The 17419-nt window shown below is 45.4% G+C and overlaps 1 protein-coding gene across 6 annotated transcripts in view; it reads right to left on the reverse strand.

The window, feature by feature from the left end:
- The window catches only part of SPPL3 (signal peptide peptidase like 3), a 58626-nt gene that overhangs the window by 8228 nt on the left and 32979 nt on the right, over positions 1-17419 (reverse strand). For 5 of the 6 annotated variants that reach the window (XM_042866073.1, XM_042866072.1, XM_042866069.1 and 2 more), the window contains 5 exons: positions 13347-13424; positions 7699-7793; positions 5760-5879; positions 2810-2888; positions 1967-2079 (listed from right to left, as the gene is read on the reverse strand). In XM_042866073.1, coding sequence (XP_042722007.1) covers positions 1967-2079; positions 2810-2888; positions 5760-5879; positions 7699-7793; positions 13347-13424 — 485 coding nt within the window. The remainder of the gene's footprint in view (positions 1-1966; positions 2080-2809; positions 2889-5759; positions 5880-7698; positions 7794-13346; positions 13425-17419) is intronic. The other variant, XM_042866070.1, reaches the window with a different exon arrangement.

Here is a 17419-nt window from a genome sequence, read left to right on the forward strand (position 1 = left end):
TGCTGCAATAGCTGAGATCCACAGCAGTTCCCAGGGTACCCAGGACTGTTCAGTTCACTGCACTGCTGCCAAAGGGCACTGCATGAATCTACAGACACCGCTCCCATTTCCCATCTCCACACACCTCCTCTGTTTAGGAAAGCTTTTATAAGACAGCCTTCTCATCCTATCCTGTAATGAGTCCCTACACCTAGGAACAGCCAACCAACTACCAGGGGACGAGGGAATTCCATTCAGGCAGTGAAGGCTTTTCTGGCAGAAACTGCTGCACCTCGATTTTGTAGATAACAGAAAAGGCCACGGAGTATTTCCCTTTTTACTTAGCTCTAAAATACTCAAAAAGAAAGATTCCATTGCACAACAAAGCACACCCTGCTCCTCCCTGCAACCAATATAAGGCACAGTCACCTCTGCTTCATTTCTGCTGACAGAGGACCAGAAGGATTTAAACAACTAAGGGAGGCTAACCTACATAGTACAACCTCTGCAATATAAAAGACATAAAATACTCCAAAGCTAAATGGCATCAACACAATTCACTGCATCACAACCACAAAGAAATAAAACCCAGGATGCGCTCAGTGCCCACAGATCAGAGCCCTGCAGGTGAACTGCCTCAATGCCTGCTATTTCAGAGTGCACTGCTCACAGAAATGACTACTCTGAGTAAATGCTTCTGTCAGCTCCTCTGGACAGACAAATCTCTTCAGACTGTGTCAAAATTCACACCTGAATCTACATTTAACTATGTATGTACCACAGATCAAGGATCACCCTTGATTCCTTCATGGGCCACTCTGCATAAAACAAAACATCATCTGCGTTCTTCCACGTGCTGTCAGTGTTTTACAAGGTGTTCCAGGCAACAGGTGGAAGTTTCAGTGGCAGCAGAGAGCATGACTGACACATAACCCCCATATACAAAACTCACAGTCAAGGTGCCAGTGCTCAGGACTTGTTGCTGCTATCTCATTTAGGAGCAACTAGAAAGCTGGTGGCACACATGTTTTATTGAAAGATGCAATTTCAAGGGCAGGTGATGCCGATCCAGCTGTTTTTCCTCAAGCAATCACCACCTCAGGACGTCACTTCAGGAGATGTCCTGAGCCAATTCAGTGCCTGACACCACTGAGAGGCAGCAGCTCTGCCCCCGGCTGCCCCCTTCATCCCTCTGCTGTCACATCCACTCGATCCTCTCAGATCCCATCGTGCTGCCAGTTACCCTTTGCCAAATCTAGTGCATACCTGAGTGCACAATAATCCGATTCACCCACTGCAACAGCAGAAAAATAGCCCAGCAAAAAAAGAGCACGCTACCATTCTAGTGAGCTGAATCAGTTCACCATGTGACTAAATGAATGCCAGAGCTAGCACAAGAGGTTTGGAAGGCAGAGGGGACGAGGAAAGCTCTTCGTGGGAACACTAAGCTGTGAATTTGGTTCAACCAGGATAGAAAAAGGGAAAAAAAAAATAAAGAATGTAGCAAAAAAAATCGCTTTCATCCACACTTCCAGCTGTAAGCCTGCCAGCTCCACCCATCCCAGCCAGCACCATCAGACAGCGAGCTGCTGCCTCACAACAGTCTTTGATCGTCCAAAGCAAAACCCAATACAGCACACAGCAGAAACGAACCAGACTGTTAAGATCACGTTATGATTCATGAGCAACCACCATCTCCACACACCTTTACCTAAAGCTGGCAGTTCACCCTGCTCCACACAGGCGCAGGAAGCCTTTCATGGGTGTTCAGCACTTCCTGGGAAGCTTTCACAAACCAGAAAAACAGGAGTCCCCATCGTTACCCCAGCATGCTTCTGACACGGCTTGTTTTCAGGGAGCCTGCCACCCAAATATTACAACTCAGCAAGACATCAATAACAGCAAATGTCACCAGCCATCCCCGGGTGTCTGCATGTGTCACAACAGGCACAAAGTGGCAATCGAATCCTTTCAGTCACATACTCACCATCCATGAGGAGCCAGTGGCCAGTTAGGACCCAGATGAGCACAAGCATCACAGACAGTGAAAAGGAAAGCAACTCAGCAGCAGTGAAACGCCCACAGCAGCCAAAGGAAATCCTAGGAACAACACACAGACATCAGCTGCGGGGCTTCGTGTTGCCATTTACACAACAGGAAATGGACGCTACCGGAACAAAGCTCAACCACTGGTGAAGGGTGCCAAGAACAACCGAGGGGAAGTTCTTCAGCCACAAATAGGTACCAGAACAGCAGCAAAATACACTTGCCTAACATTCAGGTGATGTGTGACGCCGGAACTATAATGATGGAATAAGACCTGTAAATCCTGGCATGCCTTTTGAAATGGCTCGCATGGATGGCATTTCCTGGTACCACCTGGAAGTGCTTTTTGCAGTCTGAACCCGAGTCACAAGAAAAGAAGCAAACATCTGACTTCAAAACACGACAAGAACCACTGTCGTTTTCACCAGTGTAACTACAGCCTCCAAACAAGCCAGCACTAACATCCTTAGTTCAACATTAACAAACATTAAAACCCAACACCGATTCTGAAACTGAATTCTCAGCAAAAATAAACCAAACTTCTTAAAAGCCACTGTTGGGAAATCCATCCCCCTGCAATGGTTTTGTGTTTCCCAGCCTGGCAAGCATGACTTGCAGGAACGATGCTCCCCAGTGCTGGAGTGGAAGCAGAGTGTTTGCACAGAAGAAGTGCTCACGAACTCGGGCCCCAAGGTTAAACACTTGTAACCAAAGACTGCTAAAGAATTCATATTAAAATAAACAGCACACAAGAAGAGGAGTAAAACATGTTTCAAGTCCTTACTTGTTTTGAGGCGAACAAGGCCTTGTTAAGTACTGGCACATCGGGAGCAAAAGGAAAGCAAAAGCTATTGTTGCAAGGACTAGAAAAGGAAGAAAAGGCAAAATTAGTACATCCAGACCTCATTTCTGCAGCACACGAAGTAGCTTCTCCAATCTGAAAAAGCTCTTGCAACAATGTTCTATTATGATACACAGTATTACTAAAGCAGCAGCAGTTAAAGACTCCAAGGTTTTTCTTCTATTAATTTCAAATTTCAATCACAATAAAAGCTCTTGAAAGAATCGAATGCTCCTACCTCCAAACCTAAAAGGAAAAAATACACGTTAACAAAAATCACCATCAAAGCTGTTCATGATCACGTAGGCAATAAAAAGTTTCTGAGTATTCCAGGAGTCAACCAAAAGGAAAGATCTTCCTGCAAACTGTGGTCCTCAGCTTTTTAGCACACAGCTCACACAGCTCAGCACAACAAAGGCGCTCTTTGGTTTTTCAGCTCAGTCACTTTTTTCTCCCTTCTCACTCACAGCCATTTGTTCATTACTCAACCACAGTACAACTGAAAAATAGGTAAAATACAAAGTGCCTTAAGCTTCTGAGAACAGGAAAAATGGTGAAGTGACAGAAATCACCAAACACAGCATTTCCCCAAATATTTTCTGTTTTCATGAAGCCTATTTTCCCCACCCACACATTAGTAAAAAAAAGTTCAGTAACTGCTGCCATTTCCAACCATTCTTCCCTTCCAGCTTTTTGCTTTTTAATAACAGCATGGGTTTTGTATTAAGGCTCTTTAAAAGGCGGAAGAATGAGGGCTTGGAGAGGCGCCCAGCAGCAGCACTGACACGGCAGCCAGAACTGATGGAGCACGGACAGCAAAGGCAAACTGAAGGGACTGAAGTTCTGGTGGTTGTCATTGCTTTTTTAGAATATTTTTTTTCTTCCCTAAGCTATGAGGGGAGGAGGAATCACACATTCTCTTTAGCACGCAGCTGAAGCCAATTGGAGAAAAATTGCCTTGGTCACATCGCATCTTTCCACCCCTCAACTCTGCCCCGTCTGGCTAGAAGAAAGAAATAAATAACCAAACAAATTCACACCAAATACAAAGGTGTCCGTTGGCAAACAGAAACTCACAGTTCTATTCACGTTTCAGATAGGAGGGGAAAAAAAACAGAACGGGCAGAGAAAGAACACCGAGCGTAAGACCTCTGCACTCAGGTACCTCAGATGCTTTTCAGAGGTGCCTGGAAAGGTTCCCCACCAGGGGATCCCACACCTCCTGTCCTGGCTTCCACCACCACTGCTACCCTGAAGCTGGGCTCCCTCACAGAGAGATCAGATGTAATACCACCAACACACACCTGCCCACAAGGACCCACTCAGCCTCGCTCCTTACTGCCCAGCCGGATGTTTCTCCTTCCCCTCAGCCCCAATACCTACTGTAGGATCGGGACACCTTGCCCTAACTCCCCCCAGCAGCACTGTGCCACCCGCAGCTCTGCCTCCCAGCCCGGCGCTGCGGTGGGGGCTTCCCTGCATCCTGACCCTTCCCTGAACAGCCAGAGTTCGAGGCAGAAAGATTTAAGAGCAGTTTAAGAAACCAGATACCAGCCATAATTTGAAAACACGCCCACACCAGCCTCTGAACTCTACACAAAGGGAGATGTATTTGAGCTGGAGACCCGTGGCCTGCTCCCTGCCAAGTGCCTCCAACAGGGCTCCTGGGCTCTGTACTGAGTGACACTCCCTGATGTGAGGCCACAACAGTATCATAAAGCAAGAGCAGAGATACCCTAGGGCACCAATCCAGGGACTCAGTACTCTTAAACCTGGAACAAGCCCTGGCTGGAACAATGCAGCCTGACTACACACCACAAGCCTCACAAATAGTCACAAATGTCAGGGTCATTCTGGAAATACACGGATCAATAAGATCGACTTTAATGTTTTTCTTTTGTCATAAAGCTTCCCTTATCACTGACATCTATCTTGTGCAGTAATTCATACAAAGTAATGATTTACTCAGGATAGGAAAGAACCCACGTGACAGCAGCCAGAGCTGCACCAAGCACCCAGCAGTGTGGCACCAGCAGCACAGACTGCAGCACCAGCACTCATCTGGAGAGCAGGATTTGGCCTTCGCCCACCAACACCAACACTGCTGAGCAGGCTGGAGGGGAGCTGGACATCAGGAGGGAAAAGCACGCACTGCAAATCTGTGAAGTGGGAGAAGATGAGAGGTAGTGAAGGGGTTAACAGCCTCCCCAGACTCAATGCATGAACTGAGGACAACTTTTTAAAGCTCGTGCACGTTTGGAGCAGTAAGGAGGACCTTGTTTCCCTGAATAGCAGCTGGCCTCTTGGAAATCTGCAGGAAGATCAAAAGGCCAACACTTTCCAAAAATCAGAGTCCCGGTATTTACTTAAATAGCCAACTGTAAATAATAATAAATAGGATCAGAGGAGTTGCAATTTATTTGCAATCATCTCATTTTTGTCCTAAGGCCAAGCAGTGCAAGAGTAACACTGACAATTAAAAACCCTTCAAACTACGAAAATCAGCGTAAGAGCAAAAACCAAAACTGAACTAGGGAAAGAAGTTTGAGTATGGTCTGCAGGGCCTGCCTCTATGCTATGAACCAATACCAAGCTATGGTCCGATCCTATAAAGCAGCTGAAGTAGGAAATACCACGTACAGCTCTAAGCACCGATTTTTAACAAGGGAACTATTCGCTTAAGATGACACATCCAGCACCTTCCAAAACTCCTGCAATTTACAGATCAGTAAGTTTAACAAACCTTGCAGAGTATGCCTCAAACAGAGTGAAAACACAGTCACGAAACCAATTCATTTTCTGAAAACGCACGCCTTACAATTTTCACCAATAATGCAAAATGACATCAGTGCTTTATCTTCTATTCCAATGAGTAAAAAGAGAACGCAGTCACCTGCTGTGCAGATTGTGAAGACAACTTGAACCGAGTCGAAGAAGAAGAACATAACAAGGAGAGACACAGACGCTCCGATGGGCAGGAACAACGCCTGCGTGGAATCGATGGTTTGAATACCTGCAGAAGAAAGAAGGTGACACCACATGTGGGCTCCTTCATACCAGCCACATGCCTGAAGCCTGTCCTGACCGACGGACACCACTCTGGGTTTGAACACCGTGCTTCATGTCAGTGCTGGTCAGTGCTATAGAAATTCACTCTGTCCTGCAGCTCTGAAATGACACAGCTTTGGCAGGGAGCGTGGGCACCAACAGGACTGCTCTGTTGTAGCTCGAGAACTGAAAGCTGAAAGCAGACTCGTGTTTTGTTGGGTTTTTTTCCTCTGGTGCCACAGACAGAATGAATAACAAGTTAAAAATTAACATTAACTTGTGATTATGAATCACATACGTATGCACAAACCTATACACAAATACACACACAAGTATACATACACACAAACTCTGTATGTGTGTAGAAGCGTGTGCATTTTTTCCAGTAAAGCTGCATAGTAATGGGTTGCTTACAGAACTCACAGTTACCAACATATTTAGGGATGTCAAAAAGCCCTCATGGAAATGAAAAGAAACACGATTGCTGTCAACAGTATGTTGTAATTTTTGTAAAAGAAAAGCAGAACCGTGATCACAGCCATCACATTGCTTACACTGCACGAACCCTTGGTACTTCTGTTACTGAGCAGTGACAAAAGGCTAAAGCACAACACAGACAGCCCAGTGATGACAGCACCGAGACAGAAAGTCCTGTGTCCTAATCTGCAGCTTGCATCTAGTTCCTCCTGCCTTGAGAAATGGAATTTATTTACATGCTCTTCCATTTCCCAAGGAAAAAAACAGAAGTGACATATGACAAACTGCCCTGGCGTATGGGAATTAGGGTGTGCAGTGTTAAATGTCAAAGTTCTTCATTTCAGTTCTGATCAGTTTGATGGCTGATCCCCTTGCTGCGCTCACATGCCCAAAGCCCAGCAGTTCACTGCTGAACCACCTCTGTGCTGGAACTGTGCTGCCAATGGTTAAAAAATCCCCAATGCCACCAAAACACATCCCCCTTGTTATTATGTATTAATTTCAAGCTGTATCTCTTGTCTGAAACAAAGCCACCTCAGCATCCAGAGGTCTGTGCACAGGGCTCACCTGTCCCAGACCCATGTCTTCCACTTGCTGAAACTTCATTCCAGAGTCTGTTCTCAGAGCACAGCCACGTATGTTACTGTAAATTACACCCAGGTGTGAATGTACAGCACATTGTGTACAACACATTCCACTCCAGTTGTTCACATATACATTTTTGCTTGCAAAACAGCGTATCCCTGATGGCCAAGCTGCCTGGAATCCATTCATCCAGTAACAGAGGGGACAGCCCCTGCATCGGAGCTGACAGGTTAATCTCTGCTCTGAAAGGGCCATGTGTACACATGCTTTGTTTCCATTTTACATGAGCACCCAAAGCCATGTGAAAGCTATACTCCAGTATCTGTGTTGATAAAGCTGAATCATCCCTATAGACTCATTAGCATAGCATGAGATTAAACCTCTAATTGTCTGCAGACAGGCCAACATGTTGTGTCACTGTGATAAACACCAGACAAAGAGAAATTAATTACACTGCCTTCCATAACCCTATTTCAAATATAAAAATAAAAGCAGTTTTCATATCCAGCAGGACCTGACAAATTGCACAGCATGCAGTTTCTATGCGTTATGGAAACACAACACTGATGGCTTAAACCCAGTTTCCGTGGACACACGCTGAGTTTCTGAGCTCCACACTACAGCAGGTGGAGCTGCAAAGCACGAGCTGACACACATGGCTGGGTGAAACAAAAGATGCAACACACTGAAGTGATGAAAAAAAGGTAAGGAGTAAAGCTGACCCTTACTGTTATTGGTGCTGTTGCCGTTAAAAGACCCAGCCGTGCTGCTGTTGTCCTTCTCTTTGTCTTGATTCTCAAAGTCCATGTTGAGAGACCTGCAGGAAAGAAAAGCAAGCTTAGCAGGCGAATTTCAAACTCCCATCTGGGTTCGCTGGCTGTGGTCTCATTACCACCCCGCTACAACAGCAGCTTCCCCACGAGAAAGCCCTCATTTGTTTTTTAAGAGCTGGTTATTAAAAAACAGCCCACCATACACACCAGGAATTACACACACAGCCCGTGGTTACAGTGAGGCACCCAACCACACTTGGTCTGGTACTGAGTCTGACACTGCACTGGCAGCTGTTAACAACAAACCACAACACAGATATTGTCTGTGTTACCTGGAAACTCAGAATGTGACAGAAACACAACAAAAGTTTCAATTCTCTTATGTTTCAGAACTCTGAAGTTCTCATTTTAGTGCCTCATGGTTCAAATCTAAGAAGAGGGGTTCATCTTCAACATCACGTTATTTTCTTCCTCTCACTCTTCTAATAAAGGATGATCAAAATTTGCTTTTATGTAATTCTCTGCTGAATAAGGAAGCCCTTAGTTAACTGAAACAGCTTCAGCAAAGCCTAGAAAGTCACCACATATGTACCTGAGACAGCACAAATGAGGAGAGGAAGCTCTCCCGAAATGCTACACATTGATTCCTCAGCAGCTGACATTCCCCTGCCTGCAGACTGAGCTCCAGTTGATTCATCTTCTCATTTTTATCTGTACACCAAACAAAAATCCCAAACAACACACTACTCTGTCACTTTCACCATAGTCCTTCACTTCTGTGCAGTTTCTAGATTACATTCCAACAAATTTTGGCTTAACTTTCTGAAAGGAGGGAATTCCATGTAGGAGCTGTTTTGGGCAGCAGTCATTTCCTACCATTAACTTCTATGTTGTTTCATACAAAAACCCTGGCCATCCAATTTACCACAATAGTTTCTCCTTCTCCTAACATGCATGCAAATTATCCAGGACACTGCTGTAGATTTATTTATTCAAATAAGCTGTAGGGAGGGACCCACCAGAACCACTGCACAGCTCCTCCCTTAAGCCTTCTGGTCAACAAGCATTAAGATCCTTCTGTTCTTTCCCAAGCTGAGCTGCAAGCAATTGTACTATGCAAAGTAAGCATGCCATTAATTTGTCAGACTGGTAAAAAAAACCAAAACCAAACATCACAATCTTCTGTTCCATCCTATGGGTATCAAAGCTACTCTGTGTTAGTGCATAGGTTATGCAATGCACGGGTAAGCAATTCTGTGCTGCAATCCTACAACCTGCAATCAGTGTGGGGCTGCAGGATGGTGTATTACAGAAAGCAACTCATTCTGGTTCTGCTTCTATTACACAACTGATTCTATCGTGAAGTGAAAGCAAAACGTGGACTTACACAAACTATGAGGAAACTTAAGCCTGAGACATACAGAACTTGGAGCATCAGCTAAAAAGTTACCACAAATGCAAGAGGCAACAGGGAACATAAATCCTAACAAATGAACCCTCTTAGCTTGTTCCTCCAGAGCTCTGCACTGCACCACTGGGGCACAGCACAGCTCCCAGGGCAGCAGCCCAGCCCCAGGCTGCCGAGCTGCAGCAGCAGTGGGACACCACTGACAGCACAGGGTTTGGTGGTGCACCTCATGTACTTTAAGTGCTGAAGCACTAAAAAACAAAACAAAACACCACAGCCATTTAAAAGCTGAGCAGTTACCTCTGCAAATATTCACAACACAAAAGTAGGCCTCATTCTGATTGAGAAGCATCCACCTTCACACCTCCTTTCTGCCCATTAATTCACACTAAGCCTCACATTCGTCTCTCAAGCTCTAAAAGCCCAAAAGGCAGCGGACGGCCTTGTGGAATGGGTCCAAGGTTCAGCCAAACAAGGTACTCCTTTCTCAGAGCAGCATTTCACTCTTCTCTACACGATCTCAGCTCAGCAACAGCTTCACAGCAGCACCCCATCAGTGGCACCAGGGAGCTCCTCCCCATCTATGGGGCCATCAGCAAAGAAAACTGGAAAGATGTTATTGTATGTACTGCTCACAACAACTTCAGCCTGCTCTCTTTCAATTACAATACAGCCAGCAATTATGACATTACTGCCTGCAAATACCCTCACCTCAAAATGAAGCACAAACTAGGAAATTACTTCCCCTTTCCCTCAGAAAGCGGTTTGTTTCCAAGCCATCTGCACCAAGTTTGAAGTTCAGCCCTTCCCTCTGCTACAAATGATCACTAATAAAAAAAACTAAGGAACGGTCGCTAAAACACCCTCTGAGAAAGTTAAAAACAAGATATTCCAGAATTTACTGGGCTTTAAAGAAACAGCAGAGTGAGAAACATTTGCTTTTTTCATTCAAGGTTTTTGCTTCGTTTCCATGAGCAGCGTTCACACAGCAGCTCCCGCCAGGCAATGAACCACAGCTGCTCGTTCTGTGGGTCCTCACAGTGCCTCTCATTTCCAGCAGGCTTCAAAGCTCACCTCCCATGGGGCAGTGCTTGGCAGGGTGATGCTGAGGCCACGGCACTGAGTGAGCTGCTGGCACGTTACTATCATACAAGTTCAACTTCAACTATGGGTCACTTCTATTGCAGCAAGGCTTCAGGGAAACCCCGCAGGAAAATGTTCTTATGAAGCAAAGGAGGAAATATGAAATGGAGTGTGCATCTAATGAGTGATAAACCAGCAAGTTCCTCCTTGCCTTGCTCCGTATGAACAGCCCTGCAATTGTGAGAACTGGAGGTTGCTGACGAACTGCCAAACTTCAGCTGTTCTACATGAAACGGTGACAATCAGAACCAAACACTGAGCTGAGATTGCTGAATTCATTCAGATCTCAAAGAAGAGAGAGGCAAAACACTTGCTGTGCCCCAACACTGTCACAATGCCTTTTAAAATGTGCCTGTGAGATTAGAAGACAAGTTCTCACGCAAGATATGGAGGGGCAATAACTGCATAAAGCGCTGCCTAGATGGAGCACTAGCTCCTAAGCATGCCATAGAGCCGTGCAAGCGAGGTGCCACAGCTCTGCCTGGAGCTGCCCACCTGCAGCAGCTGCTCACACATCCACCTGCATGAGAACACGTGGGAACACTCCTGGTGGCCTCCAGCAGAAAGGCCTGGCCAGCCCCCAGCTCCATCCTGTCAGCTCTGCAGCAGCAGGTGCTTATGAACTCCAAGCACTCCCTTTCTCTTAGCAGCCAGCTATTTTTATTACCCCACTATTACCAGAATTAGTCAGACGTTTTATTTGAATATTTTGAACCACTGCCACAGAGATAAATCTAAGGTTCTTACACCTACTTATACATTTCACACGCAGCTGAAACGCACAGAATGCTGTTAACTAATGAACATCAGGAACGTGGACCCATCACGGTTGTTAGCACCATGAAGGACAAGAAAAGAGAAGGACGTTATCTCAACATGCTTGCAACCTAAACAAGCAAGACAGAGCAGGGAAAGCACAGGAAAACAAAACCAATATGCATTACTCTTCCATACCATATGTTCTATGGTCTTCAGGGCTCTAAAACATGGCATGCTTAATATGGGAAAACCAGAGACTCTTTGGGATGGGAAGTTCAGTCCTCACCTACATACAGAGGTACAGCTTGCACTTCAGTTCTGAATTAGCCAACGAAGACAGCAGTGATTTGTGAGGGCCCACAGTCACTGCTTCTGAAGCGGGGAGCAAACCAGCTCATATACTTCAAATGTTGAAGCATTAAAAAACAAAACACCAAAACTATTTAAAACCTGAGCAGATACCTCTGCAAATATTCACAACACAAAAGTAGTCCTCATTCTGATTGAGAAGCATCCGTGTAACAGTTTAAAAGGAGATACTAGAAGAGACAGATGATGGCTCAATCAGGCTTTACCATAATCACTTTTGAGTAGGTGATAGGATAGAAGATCTCACTGTTACCTGCCTGCAAAGTGACCCAACAGGTAAACCAGAGAAGTGCCTCTGCAAGAACCGTATGGCAATAAACACAGAGAACAACCCACCTGCAGCTAATCTCGTCTCTCTGAAAAGCTGTAACTAACATATGCCCTTGCATGCTGCATTTTATAGCTTGTAACTGTTTGAAGAATGATAGTTGCCCTTCTGACAGCTGACAACAAAGCACACCAAGCACAAGGGCTGAGGGAGGGTCAGAACATGTATGGGAGATGTTCAGAAGGGCTTGAAATTACAATTCCTGACCCAGCACAAATGAAGGAAGGGAATGCTCTTCCATTCACAGTATGAGAAGCAGGAGCTCTGCACTGTAAGCTGTACTCCGTTGCAGAAGCAGGCTTTACTCAGGATCCATTGGACATTTGTCTCAATATCTTGGTTTGGTTTTACTTGTTAGATTTTGCTTTGTCTCTGCTACCAGCACCAATCAGGACAGCAGACCAGGACTCCTTTGTTCCCCTGAAACCTCTTGCATTAGATTAGATCCACCACACAAGTGGATTTTATCCTAATGACTCACCCACCCAATTCCTTCTGATCCTATTACTGCACTTCTGTCTAAGGCAGTTGCCAGCAATACCACAATAGCTCTATTTGCTTCTTTTCAGACTGAAAATCAGAAACCATGCCCACTTTCTATGAGGTTATCTGAGGAGGGCTACTTTCTTTTAGTCTTACCACAGTTCCATCTGGGTTTCAGCTCATATATCTACTAAAGTAGCTAAATGTAGGAAATTATTTTCGCAGCATCAGACTCTTGGTCTGCAATAAGCTGGAGTGCTCAGAAAACATGCAAAAGGAAGGGACTAGAACAGGCATTTTCTCATTTGATTTGCATTCATCACCACTCATCCACTAAGTTAGATTCCTCTGGAGTATACAGTCCTTGTAAACTGAGCAACTTAGAATGTAAAACACAAGGCAAAATAGTTAAAAAGCATGTATAATAGCAATAGGACACTACAGAGCAGGTGATACTGTTCAAAGTACACTGTGAATGTATGCCAGTATGAAACTCATTCCTTGGGTGCCATTACACTGGAAAGCAAAGCTTCACGATATGAGTTCAGAGGGAGAACAAAATTTTCTCTACTCAAGTCTCCTGAACGGGGCAAATTCTGAAGATTCAAACTGAACAGACAGGCATTCTCAGGTACCTTGCTAGAATACAGCCCTGGTCGTGTTTCCCCACTTCCCTCTTTCACCTTACAGCCATGACAACAGTGCTGGGATTCAGGGATCTCTGCTTTACAGAGCAGGAACACACTGAATCAACACTGAAATGTTGCATTTAAAACAGCACTTTTGATAGTAATACGTCATATCTCCCAGCAATCCCTTCATACCCTCTGCAATACAATTCTACAGAACTGTCTTTAAGGACCAAATTCAGAGTTATCTTATACGTGCTTGTAAGCTGTCATACAGTTACGTTTCTCAGACACCTCAGCTGGTTCCCTTTTCTTCCTTCTCCATTTCCTTTTCAGAACAAAGAAATGTTGCATTTACATTAGCCATCAGTCTGACACACATACAGATAGATAAAAGACATAAATGATACCCACTTCCTTGTTGTTACATTTTACTTTAAAAAAAAGAATTCTATAAAGCCTTAATGAACAATCTTACCTGAAACTGCCATAGACTATGAGGAGAATAGAAATCAGGAAAGTAGAAACTTGACTGGAATCCACGAGGGAATACGCCCTGGAATTGGAAAAGAGAAGACAGGTGTGTCATCATAGGATCCAATTCTGTGCCATCTGCTCGTTTTTATCATCATACAAATAGAGAATGGGGTAACAAACCTTCATGGCAGCTATTCCTACTGCTCTCACATCATCTAGCAATACAAAATCCAAAGCTTGTAATTTAACTTTGAGATCGCAGCACGCAAAGTTTGTACAGCAATCAAAGAACAACTCAAAACCACAGTGGTAAGCACAGCAAGATCTGCATCCCTCAAACCCATGAGTATCACTTCAGTTGCAACCAACGCAACCTTGCATGTAAGTAACACCCAGCTGGTTTTCTCTGCCTTAGCTGATCACACTGCAGCTGTGATGTGGCACTGGAGGTCTCACACAGCCCAGGGAAAAGAAACAAAAATCAGTCCAACAACTCAAACACACAACAAAAGCTGCAATATGCACTTCTTAAATTACACAATTACTGCGCTGTTACATCCTGCACACCACACACAGGGGTTTTTACAGCAATTTCAGCAGGAGGCTTAAAAACCACCTTTGTTTGGATGGATTTCCAAACACAACGCACCTCTGTCTTGGTAAAGCACAGAAGTGTTGCTATTCTCCAATACTTTTTGACATACAGACATTCACTCAGAGGGTGGTGAGGCACTGGAACAGGTTGCCCAAGGAGGCTGTGGATGCCCCATCCCTGCAGGCATTCAAGGCCAGGCTGGATGTGGCTCTGGGCAGCCTGGGCTGCTGGTTGGTGACCTGCACACAGCAGGGGGTTGAAACGAGATGATCACTGTGGTCCTTTTCAACCCAGGCCATTCTGTGGTTCTGTGATACTGCACTGAGCTTTGCAGCTCCCAGTTTGCCTGCTTTGGATCCAGACAGCAGACAGAAGCTGCTCCTCGTGCTCCCAGCTCACAGCCAAGCAGGGGGAACACAGCTGACAGCAGAGGACAGATCCATGTCGTGCTTTACAAGAAGTGTGTATTCCCAATAAAGCCCCTGTGATCAGTAAATATAAATGGTCTTCAGGTGATGCACAGGACAGTTCATAGCATGTTCATTTTAGTTAACGATTATGAGTAAGCAGGCAGATGAAACAGTGTAAGGATGAGCACACTGTGGTTGTACGCCCTGTTACCAGCTTTCACCTCAGTGAGAAGCATTGCCTGGCCAGGCTTTGGGCTGAGGGAGAAGGAAACTCATGTCCTGTTTGGATTTGAGAGTAAGCAGTGGAATTCATCTATTAAAAGAGTTCTCAGGAACTCCGAAGTTGTAAGAAAAGCAAAATGAAGGAATGGAATTTCACCTTGACTTAAACATGTCCACAGTTATGCGGTAAGTTTTATTAACTGATGTTTATAGAACGATATATTCACAAATTGGCAAATCCTTCTGATGAACAATGCTTTCTGCATAAGTCACCATTCGCTGACAGCCTTGGAAGTCCATCTTTTCATCACCGTTACTCTAAACAGGGCTGTAAGTGCTACAAAGACTGGTACAGCAGATGGATCGGCCCTGCACATAATCCACTGAGCTGTATTAAAACCTGAAGGCCATTTTGTAACACTGAAGAAACCAAATATATGTGAGCCCATTCTAAACAATGATCTCATATAGCATAATGCTACCGACAGGCTACAGCGGGGACCAGAACAGCTGCGTGCTGCTTCCATACAAGGAAAAAACAGATAAACACCTTCTCATGCACAAAAGAGAAGAAGCAGGTGACAAAACTGCATCGACGTCTGAGGAGCAAGATTGCTTCATGGTTCTGAACACGCTGCGAAGGGCCAGACAGCAATCTGTGAACCACCGGTATTTTTAACTGCAATCTAAATGCATTCTCTGCAGGGCACCCACCCGACAGATTCCATATGCACAAGCTGGGCTCCATACAACGCGCCAAGCACGCAGGATGGCACAGTGCCACCGCCAGCCATGGCAGCAGGACTGGGCTGCACTCTTCAGCCCGAACCCAAACAAATGCCCACACGCAGGGCACTCCCAGCAGCTTTGTGCACTTCCACTGCACGTACAGAAGTGAAACAACAGAACCATTCTCCTCCTTTCAGTACTTCCACAACATTAACTATTTATTCTCAGAACAAGCAGTGAAAGCTCGGGCACAGAAAGTGCCCACGACAAGCCTGTATGCAGCAGTTGTTATTTTACTTAAATCCTGATTTTAGAAACAATTCTTCCTACTTAACAACCCATTCATTCTCATTCTGAGAATGCTAACACGGGGTAAGACCACGCTAAAGGCCATTTGCTGTCTCCTGAAGGCCTTATTTTAGTGCAGCTGAACTGTGTGCCGCGTGTGATATGTGAACAACTACCAACCCATTTCTAAGCTCTATTATAAATGCAGAGCACTCCTCAAAACACAGCAACACTGCTGGTTTTCCCAGCTGAGTACAATTTTTTCTCATACTTCCTCACCTGCAACTCAACCTCCCTGTGGGGAAGCTGGTTTAGAAGCAAGTCATTCAGATCAGACTATCAGACAGATTCTCGGTGAGTCAGCGATGCAACTACTAACCAGCACTGTTAGACCCAAGCACTGTGCAGAACCCAGCATGCTGACTTCTCTCCATCAGCTCCTTACATTGGCCACCATCAGATCCAGAGCTCCCCACACCTGGCCCAAAGCCCCATGCTGAGCCTGCACCTCTACAAGGCTGAGGTCCTTTTTGCTGCTATCCAGCATCTGTTCCTGCCAGCTTCATGGGCAAGGGCTCACGACACAGAGCCTGCTGAGACATGCCAGGACACAGACACAGCGATCACTGTTCTATAGCATGCTCTGTGTGTCAGCCCCACGGCCACACAGTGCCAGCATTGTCCCTACAACAATCCCACAGCCAGCCCTCCTGCCTGGCACGGGGCGCTCCGTGGGACACCCAGCCCTGCTGCACGGCTCCTCCATCAGCCACAGCTGCCGTTCCAGGCAGTGCTCGCCCTTCTTCTGGGAAGAGATGAGTAACTTCTTATTTTGTTTTGCTGTTTTTTGTTATTTCCACCCAGTCAATGCCAACACTGTTCTTTTTTAATGTTTCAGCTCTTCTTTATTGCCAAAAGATAGGTGATTTCCCAAGAGTCCCAACGGTGCTCCCAAACCAGCAGAGGTCCCTTCGTGTTGAGCACTGAGCATCCCTAACTCATTTTGAACCAGAAAAAGACAGCAGAACCAGGGACCAAACATGTCTGCTTTCTCAAACGCTCCACATTCCCAATCTGGCACACTTCTGAGCATAAAAATCAAAGAGGACCATTGGCTCAAGCACCCCCAAGCTTTTCAGGGATTGGGAAAGCTCTGCGTAACTGAAATAAAAATGTCTTCCTATACATGTAGAATGAAAGAAATTCAGTCCCTCTGACAACGTTTCAGGAGAAATGCCATCCTGCTGAGCTCCACGTGTGGGACAAATGATTGTGAAAAATTCTGCTGCAAATCCAATACGGTCAGGGTGACAGAGCACAGGAACAGGCTGCCCAGAGGGGTGTGGAGTCTCCTCCTATGGAAGTATGGAGACCCACCTGGATGCCTACCTGTGTGACCTGCTGTAGGGTACCTGCTTTAGCAGGGGGGTTGGATTTGATGATCTCTTGAGGTCCCTTCCAGCCCCTGCCATTCTGCTGCCCGTGCCCTGAAGTCTCCAAAGCAATGCGTGCTGAGGGCCTCGGCCATGAATCATCCTCATACAGAAGTGATGTGACAGCAGCAAGATAAACTTCTGCACAAACTGTACATAGACCAGAATGCAAAGAACAGAGCAGCAAATAGAGCAGAGCAACACATACAGCACAACCACTTGAAAAGCACACTGGATAAACTATCATCACTCAAGTTTGCACAGACAGACTCATTTCACCATTTTTCAATCTTTTTTTTTTTTTAATCAGTGATTGCAATGTCCAAATGCTTTAAGAATTAGGGGAAATTAAAGTACAAAAGGAAGGTGAATGTATGAGATATGCAAGAGCATGGAT

The sequence above is a fragment of the Lagopus leucura genome, unplaced genomic scaffold (assembly GCF_019238085.1).
Source record: "Lagopus leucura isolate 7727_CA_CO unplaced genomic scaffold, USGS_WTPT01 Super-Scaffold_806, whole genome shotgun sequence".
NCBI lineage: Eukaryota > Metazoa > Chordata > Aves > Galliformes > Phasianidae > Lagopus > Lagopus leucura.